The sequence below is a fragment of the Salvelinus alpinus genome, chromosome 11, assembly GCF_045679555.1.
Source record: "Salvelinus alpinus chromosome 11, SLU_Salpinus.1, whole genome shotgun sequence".
NCBI classification, from domain to species: Eukaryota; Metazoa; Chordata; class Actinopteri; order Salmoniformes; family Salmonidae; genus Salvelinus; species Salvelinus alpinus.
The window spans coordinates 49,535,647-49,548,020 of NC_092096.1; the positions used below are offsets into that span (position 1 = coordinate 49,535,647).

A 12,374-nucleotide genomic window follows, 5' to 3' on the forward strand; every position below is an offset into this window, starting at 1 on the left:
ATTCCTGACATTTAATCCTAGTAAAAATTCCCTGTCTTAGGTCAGTTAGGATCACCACTTTATTTTAAGAATGTGAAATGTCAGAATAATAGTAGAGAGAATAATTTTTTCATCTTTTATTTCTTTCATCACATTCCCAGTGGGTCAGAAGATTACATACTCAATTAGTATTTGGTAGCATTGCCTTTAAATTGTTTAACTTGGATCAAACATTTCGGGTAGCCTTCCACAAGCTTCCCACAATAAGTTGGGTGAATTTTGGCCCATTCTTCCTGATAGAGCTGGTGTAACTGAGTCAGGGTTGGAGGCCTTCTTGCTCACACACGCTTTTTCAGTTCTGCCCACAAATATTCTATGGGATTGAGGTCAGGGCTTTGTGATGGCCACTCCAATACCTTGACTTTGTTGTCCTTGAGCCATTTTGCCACAACTTTGTAAGTATGCTTGGGGTCATTGTCCATTTGGAAGACCCATTTGCGACCAAGCTTTAACTTCCTGACTGATGTCTTGAGATGTTGCTTCAATATATCCACATAATTTTACTTCCTCATGATGCCATCTATTTTGTGAGTGCACCAGTACCTCTTGCAGCAAAGCACCCCCACAACATGATGCTACCACCTCCGTGCTTCATGGTTGGGATGATGTTCTTCGGCTTGCATGCCTTCCCCATTTTCCTTCAAACATAACGATGGTCATTATGGCCAAACAGTTCTATTTTTGTTTCATCAGACCAGAGGACATTTCTCCAAAAAGTACAATCTTTGTCCCCATGTGCAGTTGCAAACTGTAGTCTGGCTTTTTTATGGTGGTTTTGGAGCAGTGACTTCTTCCTTGCTGAGTGGCCTTTCAGGTTATGTCGATATAGGACTCGTTTTACTGTGGATATAGATACTTTTGTAACTGTTTCCTCCAGCATCTTCACAAGGTCCTTTGCTGTTGTTCTGGGATTGATTTGCACTTTTCGCACCAAAGCACATTAATCTCTAGGAGACAGAACGTGTCTCCTTCCTGAGCGGTATGACGGCTGCGTGGTCCCATGGTGTTTATACTTGCATACTATTGTTTGTACAGATGAACGTGGAACCTTCAGGCGTTTGGAAATTGCTCCCAAGGATGAACCAGACTTGGGAGCAAGAGGTCTTGGCCAATTTATTTTGATTTTCCCATGATGTCAAGCAAAGAGGCACTGAGTTTGAAGGTAGGCCTTGAAATACATCCACAGGTACGCCTCCAATTGACTCAGGCTAATTTACATAATTTATCAGAAGCTTCTAAAGCCATGACATAATTTTCTGGAATTTTCCAAGCTGTTTAAAGGCACAGTCAACTTAGTGTATGTAAACTTCTGACCCACTGGAATTGTGATACAGTGAATTATACGTGAAATAATGTGTCTGTAAACAATTGTTGGAAAATGACTTGTCATGCACAAAGTAGATGTCCTAACCGACTTGCCAAAACTATAGATTGTTAACAAGACATTTGTGGAGTGGTTGAAAAAAGTTTTAATGACTTCAACCTAAGTGTATGTAAACTTCCGACTTCAACTGTATAACACACTGTTACAAACAGACATAATACACTGATATACAGTGAGGGAAAAAAGTATTTGATCCCCTGCTGATTTTGTACGTTTGCCCACTGACAAAGAAATGATCAGTCTATAATTTTAATGGTAGGTTTATTTGAACAGTGAGAGACAGAATATCAACAAAAAAATCCAGAAAAACGCATGTCAAAAATGTTATGAATTGATTTGCATTTTAATGAGGGAAATAAGTATTTGACCCCTCTGCAAAACATGACTTAGTACTTGGTGGCAAAACCCTTGTTGGCAATCACAGAGGTCAGATGTTTCTTGTAGTTGGCCACCAGGTTTGCACACATCTCAGGAGGGATTTTGTCCCACTCCTCTTTGCAGATCTTCTTCAAGTCATTAAGGTTTCGAGGCTGACGTTTGGCAACTCGAACCTTCAGCTCCCTCCACAGATTTTCTATGGGATTAAGGTCTGGAGACTGGCTAGGCCACTCCAGGACCTTAATGTGCTTCTTCTTGAGCCACTCCTTTGTTGCCTTGGCCATGTGTTTTGGGTCATTGTCATGCTGGAATACCCATCCACGACCCGTTTTCAATACCCTGGCTGAGGGAAGGAGGTTTTCACCCAAGATTTGACGGTACATGGCCCCGTCCATCGTCCCTTTGATGCGGTGAAGTTGTCCTGTCCCTTTAGCAGAAAAACACCCCCAAAGCATAATGTTTCCACCTCCATGTTTGACGGTGGGGATGGTTTCTTGGGGTCATAGGCAGCATTCCTCCTCCTCCAAACACGGCAAGTTGGGTTGATGCCAAAGAACTCCATTTTGGTCTCATCTGACCACAACACGTTCACCCAGTTGTCCTCTGAATCATTCAGATGTTCATTGGCAAACTTCAGACGGGCATGTATATGTGCTTTCTTGAGCAGGGGGACCTTGCGGGCGCTGCAGGATTTCAGTCCTTCACGGCATAGTGTGTTACCAATTGTTTTCTTGATGACTATGGTCCCAGCTGCCTTGAGATCATTGACAAGATCCTCCTGTGTAGTTCTGGGCTGATTCCTCAACGTTCTCATGATCATTGCAACTCCACGAGGTGAGATCTTGCATGGAGCCCCAGGCTGAGGGAGATTGACAGTTCTTTTGTGTTTCTTCCATTTGCGAATAATCACAGAAACTGTTGTCACCTTCTCACCAAGCTGCTTGGCGATGGTCTTGTAGCCCATTCCAGCCTTGTGTAGGTCTACAATCTTGTCCCTGACATCCTTGGAGAGCTCTTTGGTCTTGGCCATGGTGGAGAGTTTGGAATCTGATTGATTGATTGCTTCTGTGGACAGGTATCTTTTATACAGGTAAGAAACTGAGATTAGGAGCACTCCCTTTAAGAGTGTGCTCCTAATCTCCGTTCGTTACCTGTATGAAAGACACCTGGGAGCCAGAAATCTTTTTGATTGAGAAGGGGTCAAATACTTATTTCCCTCATTAAAATGCAAATCAATTTATAACATTTTTGACATGCATTTTTCTGGATATTTTTGTTGTTATTCTGTCTCTCACTGTTCAAATAAACCTACCATTAAAATTATAGACTGATAATTTCTTTGTCAGTGGGCAAACGTGTAAAATCAGCAGGGGATCAAATACTTTTTTCCCTCACTGTATTGACCAGATAAATACTCTTGATGAAAAGATGTTCAGGACATCGGACTGGGGCGAAGGTTCACCTTCCAACAGGACAACGACCCTAAGCACACAGCCAAGATAATGCAGGAGTGGCTTCGGGACAAGTCTCTGAATGTCCTTGAGTGGCCCAGCCAGAGCCTGAACTTGAACCTGATCGAACATCTCTGGAGAAACCTGAAAATAGCTGTGCAGCAACACTCCCCATCCAACCTGACAGAGTTTGAGAGGATCTGCAGAGAATAATGAAACTCCAAGCTTGTAGCGTCATACCCAAGAAAACTCGAGGCTGTAATCGCTGCCAAAAGTGCTTCAACAAAGTACTGAGTAAAGGGTCTGAATACTTCTGTAAATGTGATTTTGTATTGATTTTAAAAAATATATTTTTTAATGAATGTTGAAAAATGTCTAAACCTGTTTTTGCTTTGTCATCATGGGGTATTGTGTGTAGATCTGAATACTTTTAGAATGCACTGTAATAGTTGAGACACTATATAATGTATACAGTATGTCACGTGTCAAACTCACTCCACGGAGGGCCAAGTGTCTGCGGTGTTTCACTCTTCCCTTGTATAAGGTTGATGAATTAAGCTCACTAATTAGTAAAGAACTCCCCTCACCTGGTTGTCTCGGGCTTAATTAAAAGGAAAAACCAAAAACCAGCAGGAATGAGTTTGACACACCTGCTGTATGTGTTTAAGTACTATCTATCCACATGTAATGTATCTCAAATAACTATATTCTTGCTATATACTGTAACTATTGTGGTAAAAAATGCTTTGTGTGTAGAATGTACATGTAAAAAGAGAAAATCTGTCTGTACACCTCTTTGTTTGTTTATTTGCTGATCTTTTTGCATTGTTTGCATATCATTCAAGTATTTTTTACTCTCTCCCCCACACCTTCTCTCTCTACCCCCTCTCTCACTCTCCCCTCATCCCACTCCCTACCCCCGTCTCTCTCGCTCCCTCTTTGCTCCCCATCCGTCCATCTCCCTCTCATTTCTCTCTCTTTGCTTCCACCTGGTGGTGGTTGTAATCTATTCTATTCTATCGTACTCGACTCTATCTGTCTCTACTCTATTCTACAGCAGCAGAGTCCAGTGGAACAGCGTTACATGGAGCTCCTGGCACTGAGAGACGAATACCTGAAGAAACTAGAGGAACTGCAGCTCACTGACTCCTCCCCTAACTCCTCCCACCTATCAAATAGCTCTGCCCCCAATGCGGCCTCGCCCACGCAGCACATCACGCACCTGCACACCCCTTTCTGAGTGGGGTACTCAAACACACATGTGAGTGTGTGTTTGTTCGTCAGGGTTGAGGTTACTTCGATATCAATTCAGTCAATGAATCAAAGGAAATAGAAATTCCTAATTTAAGAGTTGAAAAGTGACATTTATTCCAAATAGGAATTTTTCAGATTCTTGAATTACTGACCCTGACAGACACAGACACAATAAGTTGTTTTTTGTACATAGCGTTAGTAAAGTAATAATGGAGACGATAAATAACATGGAAATCATGACGTATGACCATAACAAAAACGTAACTATGGTGATTATGCAATATGTCACAGTACAGCCTTTTGACAACTTTTGTATAACGTTGTTTTTTTTTCTGCAAAAACAGAGAAGCCTTAATACAAAATAAAATAAATACTCAGTGTGTTGTAGATAAACTATACTAAAGGACATGTGTGAAGGGTTAAAACTCAATGGCTGCATTACGATTCTCTACACTTTACATAGAAGTGTGCACTCATTTACTCCCCATCATGCTTATGCATTGCATTGTTAAAAGCAAGGCTGGAGGTAGTTTCCATCGTATTACTCACACCAGTCCATTCATTTTAAATCCATGAGGGGTGTGAACGAGTGCACACTTCCAGAAGGGTAAAGAATGGGAACATAGCCCCTGCTCCTCTTGAACTCTGTACACTGTGTCAACTCCAAGACCTGAAAAGGGCATTGTTAAACTGTTATGACAAACATACTAAAAAGAGAAAGTTTGACTATTAGTGCATTTGGCTGACTTAAATCAGTGTGCACCTGTACAAATGTCCTCAATATGAGCAATACCAGTCCAGTCAACCAGTGAGGTTTGGAAAACAAACTAGAGTAACTTCAGTCGACTTCCATAAGTTGGCTAAGTACAAACCCTGCAGTTCCCCAGTCCCAACTCACTTAAATTCTCTGAATATCTGCATCCTTCAGTTTACTGCATACATTCGTAACAGCCCTAAGTCCTGGCATTTATCAGGGGTTGACTGTAGTCCACTCTATGAGATGTACAGTGGGCCTAGTATCCCCATGTATTGTACTGTAGAAGGTCTATGGAGAGACAGGACACTGAGTTGTATTGGTTTTTATCAGAGGAGCTGTGAGTTTTATCTCCAACAATGTCCACCCTAGCCTGGTCCCAGACTTGTTAGTGCTGTCTTGCGAACTCATGCATGTCATGTATGACAATGACCATAGGAATTGGCAAGACGGCACAAACAGATCTGGCACCAGGCTAGGTCTACTCAGTCGGTCCAATAAAGTTCTGCATCAACGGGACTCTCATTTTGCCAACCTAAAACTTGAGAACCTTAGAACCTGTCACCTTAAAACCGGTCAAACTCCTCTTGGCATAAACTTACACCTGGAATCCCTAATGGTGAAACTGCCACGTCCATTTGCGATTATAACAACAAAGAAGTTACTGCAAACAACTAATTCTGGTTATTTCCCTCCGACATCATTGCACATGCGATAGAATAGAAGCATATGTAATGCAAAAAAAATTACCATGATGCGCAACGCTCCCCAGCTCTGCTTCATCAACAAAACAAAAATGATGACAACGGCCGTGTGGCGGACAGTGCCGCTGTTTTGCCTACTGCGCATTCCATCTTTAAACATTTGTCTCCAACCACTTTATCTCAATCCAGGGAGAAAAATGGTTTAGATCAAGTTTGCTTGATTTAAAAGTTTTAGGACTTCCACAGAGTATTCTCCAAAAGACTATGGGCAGGAAATAGTTATTTTGACAAGAGCAACAACCAGAGGTGGGATTAGATCGGTGGAAAAGTCCAGAATAGTTTAAAACCTTTCAAGGGACAAAAATGTGTCCCAAGTATTCTCAGACAAGATAAGGTTCTTTGGACAATAACTACCATAGAGTTTGAGATAATATTTGGGATAAGATTAGTAAAAAGAAGTCTAGAAATGTTTAGTAACTCTTTACAGGGCAGGTCCAGTGTTCTCAGGACCGCTGGTCGGGTCCAGTTCTGTGCCTTTGACCATCTGAGGTTCAACCTCAGGTAGACGTTTTGTACCCAAACCAGAGATCTGTATTTTATGATGAGATGCTCATGTCTCTGCCCCAGCAATGGGAGTCGTTGACCCAAAGGCATCAAGGCAGGCGACCAAGCTTAGGTCAAAAATTAGCCCATAGAAATGCATTGGGCAATTTTTTAAATATATTTTGGCAGGAGTGAAACCTCTCGCTTCACCTCTTCCTCTCTGCTCAAACTATACATTTTGTCTTTGTCATCGTTCCTCTGTGGCAGGGAGAAAGGGAAAGAAAGCACCCGATTGGTTGTGGCAGGAAAAAGGAAGCACCTGATTTGTTGTGGTGTGGGAAAGTAAAATCCTGATTCGTCGTCAGAGGGGAGAAAGATGGGGAAAGGAAACTGTTGATGGGTTGCTGTGGGTTCGTTCTGGTGTAGACTCTTCGGGTGGGTTACGCTTGTTTTAAAACGGTCACCATAATGGATTTGGCAACGCAATACAAGAGAATGAATAGATATGACTTAGAAGGCTTGTAGGCGGTCACCCATGTTGAAAGATGGTGGTGGGGAAAGAATGAATGCACTAGCGGCTCCCTAATGCCGCACCAGAATGCATCACTTTGGAAGTCTTTGGCCTCAATAAGGGGGGAAAGTAAAAAAACGAGACTGCAAGGGAAAAATAACCACATCGCAGAAGACTTTGTTGTTTGATTGTGTTAGTTGGTTGATTGTTTTTAGCGAAAAATGTAAAAGACAAAAATCTATTTTTATTTTTTACTTTGTACAAGTACAGTAACTGATGTACACTGAACAAAAATATAAATGCAACATGCAACAATTTAAAAGATTTTACTTAGTTACAGTTCATATAAGGAAATCGGTAAATTTATATAAATTCATTAGGGCCTAATCTATGGATTTCACATGACTGGTAATACAGATCTGCATCTGTTGGTCACAGATACCTTAAAAACAAAGGTAGGGGCATGGATCAGAAAACCAGTCGGTATCTGGTGTGACCACCATTTGCCTCATGCAGCACGACACATCTTTACATTGAGTTGATCAGGCTGTTGATTGTGGCCTGTGGAATGTTGTCCCACTCCTCTTCAATGGCTGTGCTAAGTTATTGGGGGGAACTGGAATACACTGTCGTACACGTCGATCCAGAGCATCCCAAACATGCTCAATGGGTGACATGGCTGTTGAGTATGCAGGTCATGGGAGAACTGGGACATTTTCATCTTCCAGGTTTTGTGTGACAGATCCTTGCGACATGGGGCCGTGCAGTATCATGCTGAAACCGGATAGCGCCGAATTAATCTTGTCATGGTATCTCTGTGCTTTCAAATTGCCATTGTTAAAATGCAATTGTGTTCATTGTCTGTAGCTTATGCTTGCCCATACCATAACCCCACCGCCACCATGAGGCACTCTGTTCACAATGTTGACATCAGCAAACTGCTCGCCCACATGACGCCGTATGGCATCTGCCCGGTGCAGTTGAAACTAAGATTCATCCATGAAGAGCACACTTCTCCAGTGTGCCAATGGCCATCAATGGTGATAATGTCCCCACTGAAGTTGGTTACGACGCCGAACTGCTGTCAGGTCAAGACCCTGGTGAGGACGACGAGCACGCAGATGAGCTTCCCTGAGACAGCTTGTGCAGAAAATCTTCGGTTGTGCAAACCCACAATTTCATCAACTGTCCGGGTTGCTGGGCTGAGACATTCCCGCAGGTGAAGAAGCCGGATGTGGAGGTCCTGGGCTGATGGGGTTACACATGGCCTGCGGTTGTGAGGCCGATTGGACGTACTGCCAAATTCTCTTGCAGGCGGCTTATGGTAGAGAAATTAACATTCAATTCTCTGGCAACAGCTCTGGTGGACATTCCTGCAGTCAGCATGCCAATTGCACACTCCCTCAACTTGATACATCTGGGGCATTGTGTTGTGTGACAACTCCACATTTTAGAGTGCCCTTTTATTGTCCCCAGCACAAGGTGCACCTGTGTAATGATCATGCTGCTTAATCAGCTTAATGATATGCCACACCTGTCAGGTGGATGGATTATCTTGGCAAAGGAGAAATGCTCACTAACAGGGATGTAACACATTTGTGCACAAAATTTGAGAGAAATTTGCTTTTCTGCATATGAAAAATGTGTGATCTTTTATTTCAGCTCATGAAACATCGGACCAACACTTTACATGTTTCTTTTATATTTGTGTTCAGTATAATTACCTCAAACAAAACCTATTTTACTGTAGAAAAGTTATATTGTTGTAAAATATAATTATTTTATTTAGTGTCAAATTTGACACGTTTTATAAAAAGGAAAGTAATAAGACATGTCTTTTTTGTTGCTTTGAATGGTTGGTTAATAATTTGTGGATTTGTTCCATAAATGTAGTTTTCTTTAGTTTGTTTTATTTTACCTTATGGACATTTTTGCTTTCTAACATAGGACAGTAAATCATGTTTGAATCATGATTCATGGGAGATTTGATTCAATTGGGAATCGATTCAGTTCCTTTTGGTTCTTTACCTGTGATTGTGAAACTTGGTGCGTGATTCAATCAAACTCGAATTTCAGTGGAGCTCTTTTTCCCCCATGGTCAAATGAAATGCCAGAATGGTTATGGGAACTGTTAAAACCTACTACTACTACCAAGTAGACTCCTCTGACAAGTAGATGATTCCATTTCCCACATTAAGAAGTCTATGCATGGACAGTAGTTTGTAAACAAAGGCACTACCGTAAACATTCCCATAGCAAGTTGGATTAAATGCCAGACCTTGAGGAATTGAGGACTCTGATAAATGGCACCCTAGTGCACTACAAAAGTAGTGCATTATATAGGGACTAGGGTACAATTTGGGACACATGCAAACTGTCACTCATTCATTTTTTATTTTCTTCATTTATTATATCTTAACGTAGGTAATATATAGTCTAAAGGGGGGTTTCTTTGTCATATTAAGGCCTACTTACGACTCCCTAGCCTGGTTCCAAATCAGTTTGTGCTGTCTTGCAAAGTCCTTGTGAGTCATGACTCGTGACCATAGGAGTTAGCTTGAGTGTCTTTCAGGGGGCATTCTGTCCAGGGGGTGTACTTTTACAACCACCTGCCTCACCCTACTGAAATAGGAGATGGGCTGTTGCCCTATGGGACGTTCTGGCTCAGACGAGGCTTACTTTCTGTTCATGCCATGACGAGCAGAAACAGACTTGCACCCAGACTACATGGGAGTTTTGGCAAGACAACACGAATCGATGTGGGATCCGGGCTGTACTACTCCCTCTCATGTATGAGTGCTCCACTGTTGGTTGTTTTGACCGGCTCTTGTTGTGTAAATAATGCTGATTAAATTAATTTAAAGATTTCTCACTTTAAATTTTTTTTTATTGATTCTTTCATTCAAATTCTTGTGGTAATTTATCCTTTATTTATTCAGGATCATAAGGAAATGTGCAAAATATCTTATGTCTGCTGATGTGAAAATTGTGGATCGGAGAAGATTGTGGATATTCAGACCTTGTCCCATCATAGCATATCTCAGCCCTAAATATAACAGAAGCACCAGTTCACGTCTCCTTAGGATATTGGAATTGGTCCAAAATGCTTGTTTTATACATTATAGCTGCATTTAAATGAGATTTTCTAGCTCCCTGGAATCGATTCCTACTAAAAATGACATTCAGCCTACTGAACGTTCACTAGGTCTATTCCATTAGTGGGGTTGTTCCACGAAATGAGTCACTTTGGCATGTCCCTCTGTGCACCCTCTGTGACTTCTAGGAAGATTTTAACCCATGTTTCACTATCGTTGTTGAGCCCAAGTTATTTTGTTGTTTTGACAAAGCAATTTCTGGATCAAATAATTTCAAATCAAATAATATGTTATTTGTCACATGTGCTGTGAAATTACTTACAAGCCCTTAACCAACAATTCCGTTTTAAGAAAAATAAGTGTTAAAGTATTTACTAAATAAACTGAAGTAAAAAATAAAATGTGCTGGGCTGTACGCACCACCCTCTGTTGTGCCTTGCAGTCGGAGGCCGACCGGTTGCCATGCTCTCGATGATGCAGCTTTAGAACCTTTTGAGAATCTGAGGACCCATGCCACATCTTTTTAGTTTCCTGAGGGGGAATAGGCTTTGTTGTGCCCTCTTCACGATTGTCATGGTGTGTTTGGACCGTTCTAGTTTGTTGGTGATGTGGACACCAAGGAACTTGAATCTCTCAACCTACTCCACTACAGCCCCATTGATGAAAATGGGGGCGTGCTTGGCCCTCCTTTTCCTGTAGTCCGCAATTATCTCCTTTGTCTTGATTATGTTGAGGGATATGTTGTTATCCTGGCACCACACTGCCAGGTCTCTGACCTCCCTATAGACTGTCTCATCGTTGTCGGTGAGCAGGCATACCACTGTTGTCGTCTGCAAACTTAATGATGGCGTTGGAGTCGTGCTTGGCCATGCAGCCATGGGTGAACAGAGTATAGGAGGGGACTGGGCACACCCCTGAGGTGCCCCCGTGTTGAGGATCAGCGTGGCAGATGTGTTGTGACCTACCCTTACCACCTGGGGGCGGCCCGTCAGGAAGGCCAGGATCCAGTTTCAGAGGGAGGTGTTTAGTCCCAGGGTCCTTAGCTTAGTGATGAGCTTTGAGAGCAATATGGTGTTGAATGTTGAGCTGTAGTCAATAGCATTCTCACGTAGGTGTTCTTTTTTTCCAGGTGGGAAAGGGCAGTGTGCAGTGCAATAGAGATCGCATCATATGTGGATCTGTTGGAGCGGTATGCAAATTGGTGTGGGTCTAGGGTTTCTGGGATAATGGTGTTGATGTGAGCCATGACCATCCTTTCAAAGCACTTCATGGCTACAGGTGTAGTCATTACCTTGGTGTTCTTGGGCACAGGGACTATGGTGGTCTGCTTGAAACATGTTGGTATTACAGACTCGAAAATGTCAGTGAAGACACTTGCCAGTTGGTCAGTGCATGCTCTGAGTACACGTCTTGGTAATCTGTCTGGCCCTGCGGCCTTGTGAATGTTGACCTGTTTAAAGATCTTACTTATATTGGCTACGGAGAGAGTGATCACACAGTTGTCCAGAACAGCTGGTGCTCTCATCCATGCTTAAGTGTTGCTTGCCTCGAAGCGCGCATTTGAAGTCATTTAGCTCGTCTGGTAGGCGCGTGTCACTGGGAAGCTCGTGGCTGTGCTTCCCTTTGTAGTCAGTAATAGTTTGCAAGCCCTGCCACATCCAACAAGCATCGTAGCTGGTATAGTAGGATTCAATATTAGTCCTGTATTGACACTTTTCCTGTTTGATGGTTCGTCGGAGGGCAAAGCGGAATTTCTTATAAGCGTCCGGGTTAGAGTCCCACTCCTTGAAAGCGGCAGCTCTACCCTTTAGCTCAGTGCAGATGTTGCCTGTAATCCATGGCTTCTGGTTGGGGAATGTACATACGGTCACTGTGGAGACAGCGTCATCGATGCACTTATTGGTGAAGCCAGTGACTGATGTGGTGTACTCCTCAATGCCATCGGAAGAATCCCGGAACATATTCCAGTCCTGATCACTTCCGTATTGAGCGAGTCACAGGTACTTCCTGCTTTAGTTTTTGCTTTTAACCTCTACGGGATTGGTGACCCCCCCCCCCCCACGGGATGGTAACGTGCGCTAATGTGATTAGACTGAGGTTGTAAGTAACAAGAACATTTCCCAGGTCATAGATATATCTGATATGGGCAGAAAGCTTAAATTCTTGTTAATCTAACTGCACTGTCCAATTTACAGTAGCTATTACAGTGAAATAATACCATGCTATTGTTTGAGAGTGCACAATTGGTGGTGGTCTAGAGT

At 42.5% G+C, this 12,374-nt stretch overlaps 1 protein-coding gene across 3 annotated transcripts in view; it reads left to right on the top strand.

Moving 5' to 3' along the window:
- The window catches only part of LOC139534871 (myotubularin-like), a 68,149-nt gene extending 58,252 nt beyond the window's left edge, over positions 1 to 9,897 (top strand). For 2 of the 3 annotated variants that reach the window (XM_071334371.1, XM_071334374.1), the window contains one exon: positions 4,310 to 9,897. In XM_071334371.1, coding sequence (XP_071190472.1) covers positions 4,310 to 4,492 — 183 coding nt within the window. In that variant the 3' untranslated portion in view covers positions 4,493 to 9,897. The remainder of the gene's footprint in view (positions 1 to 4,309) is intronic. The other variant, XM_071334372.1, reaches the window with a different exon arrangement.
- The last annotated feature ends 2,477 nt before the right edge of the window (positions 9,898 to 12,374 follow it).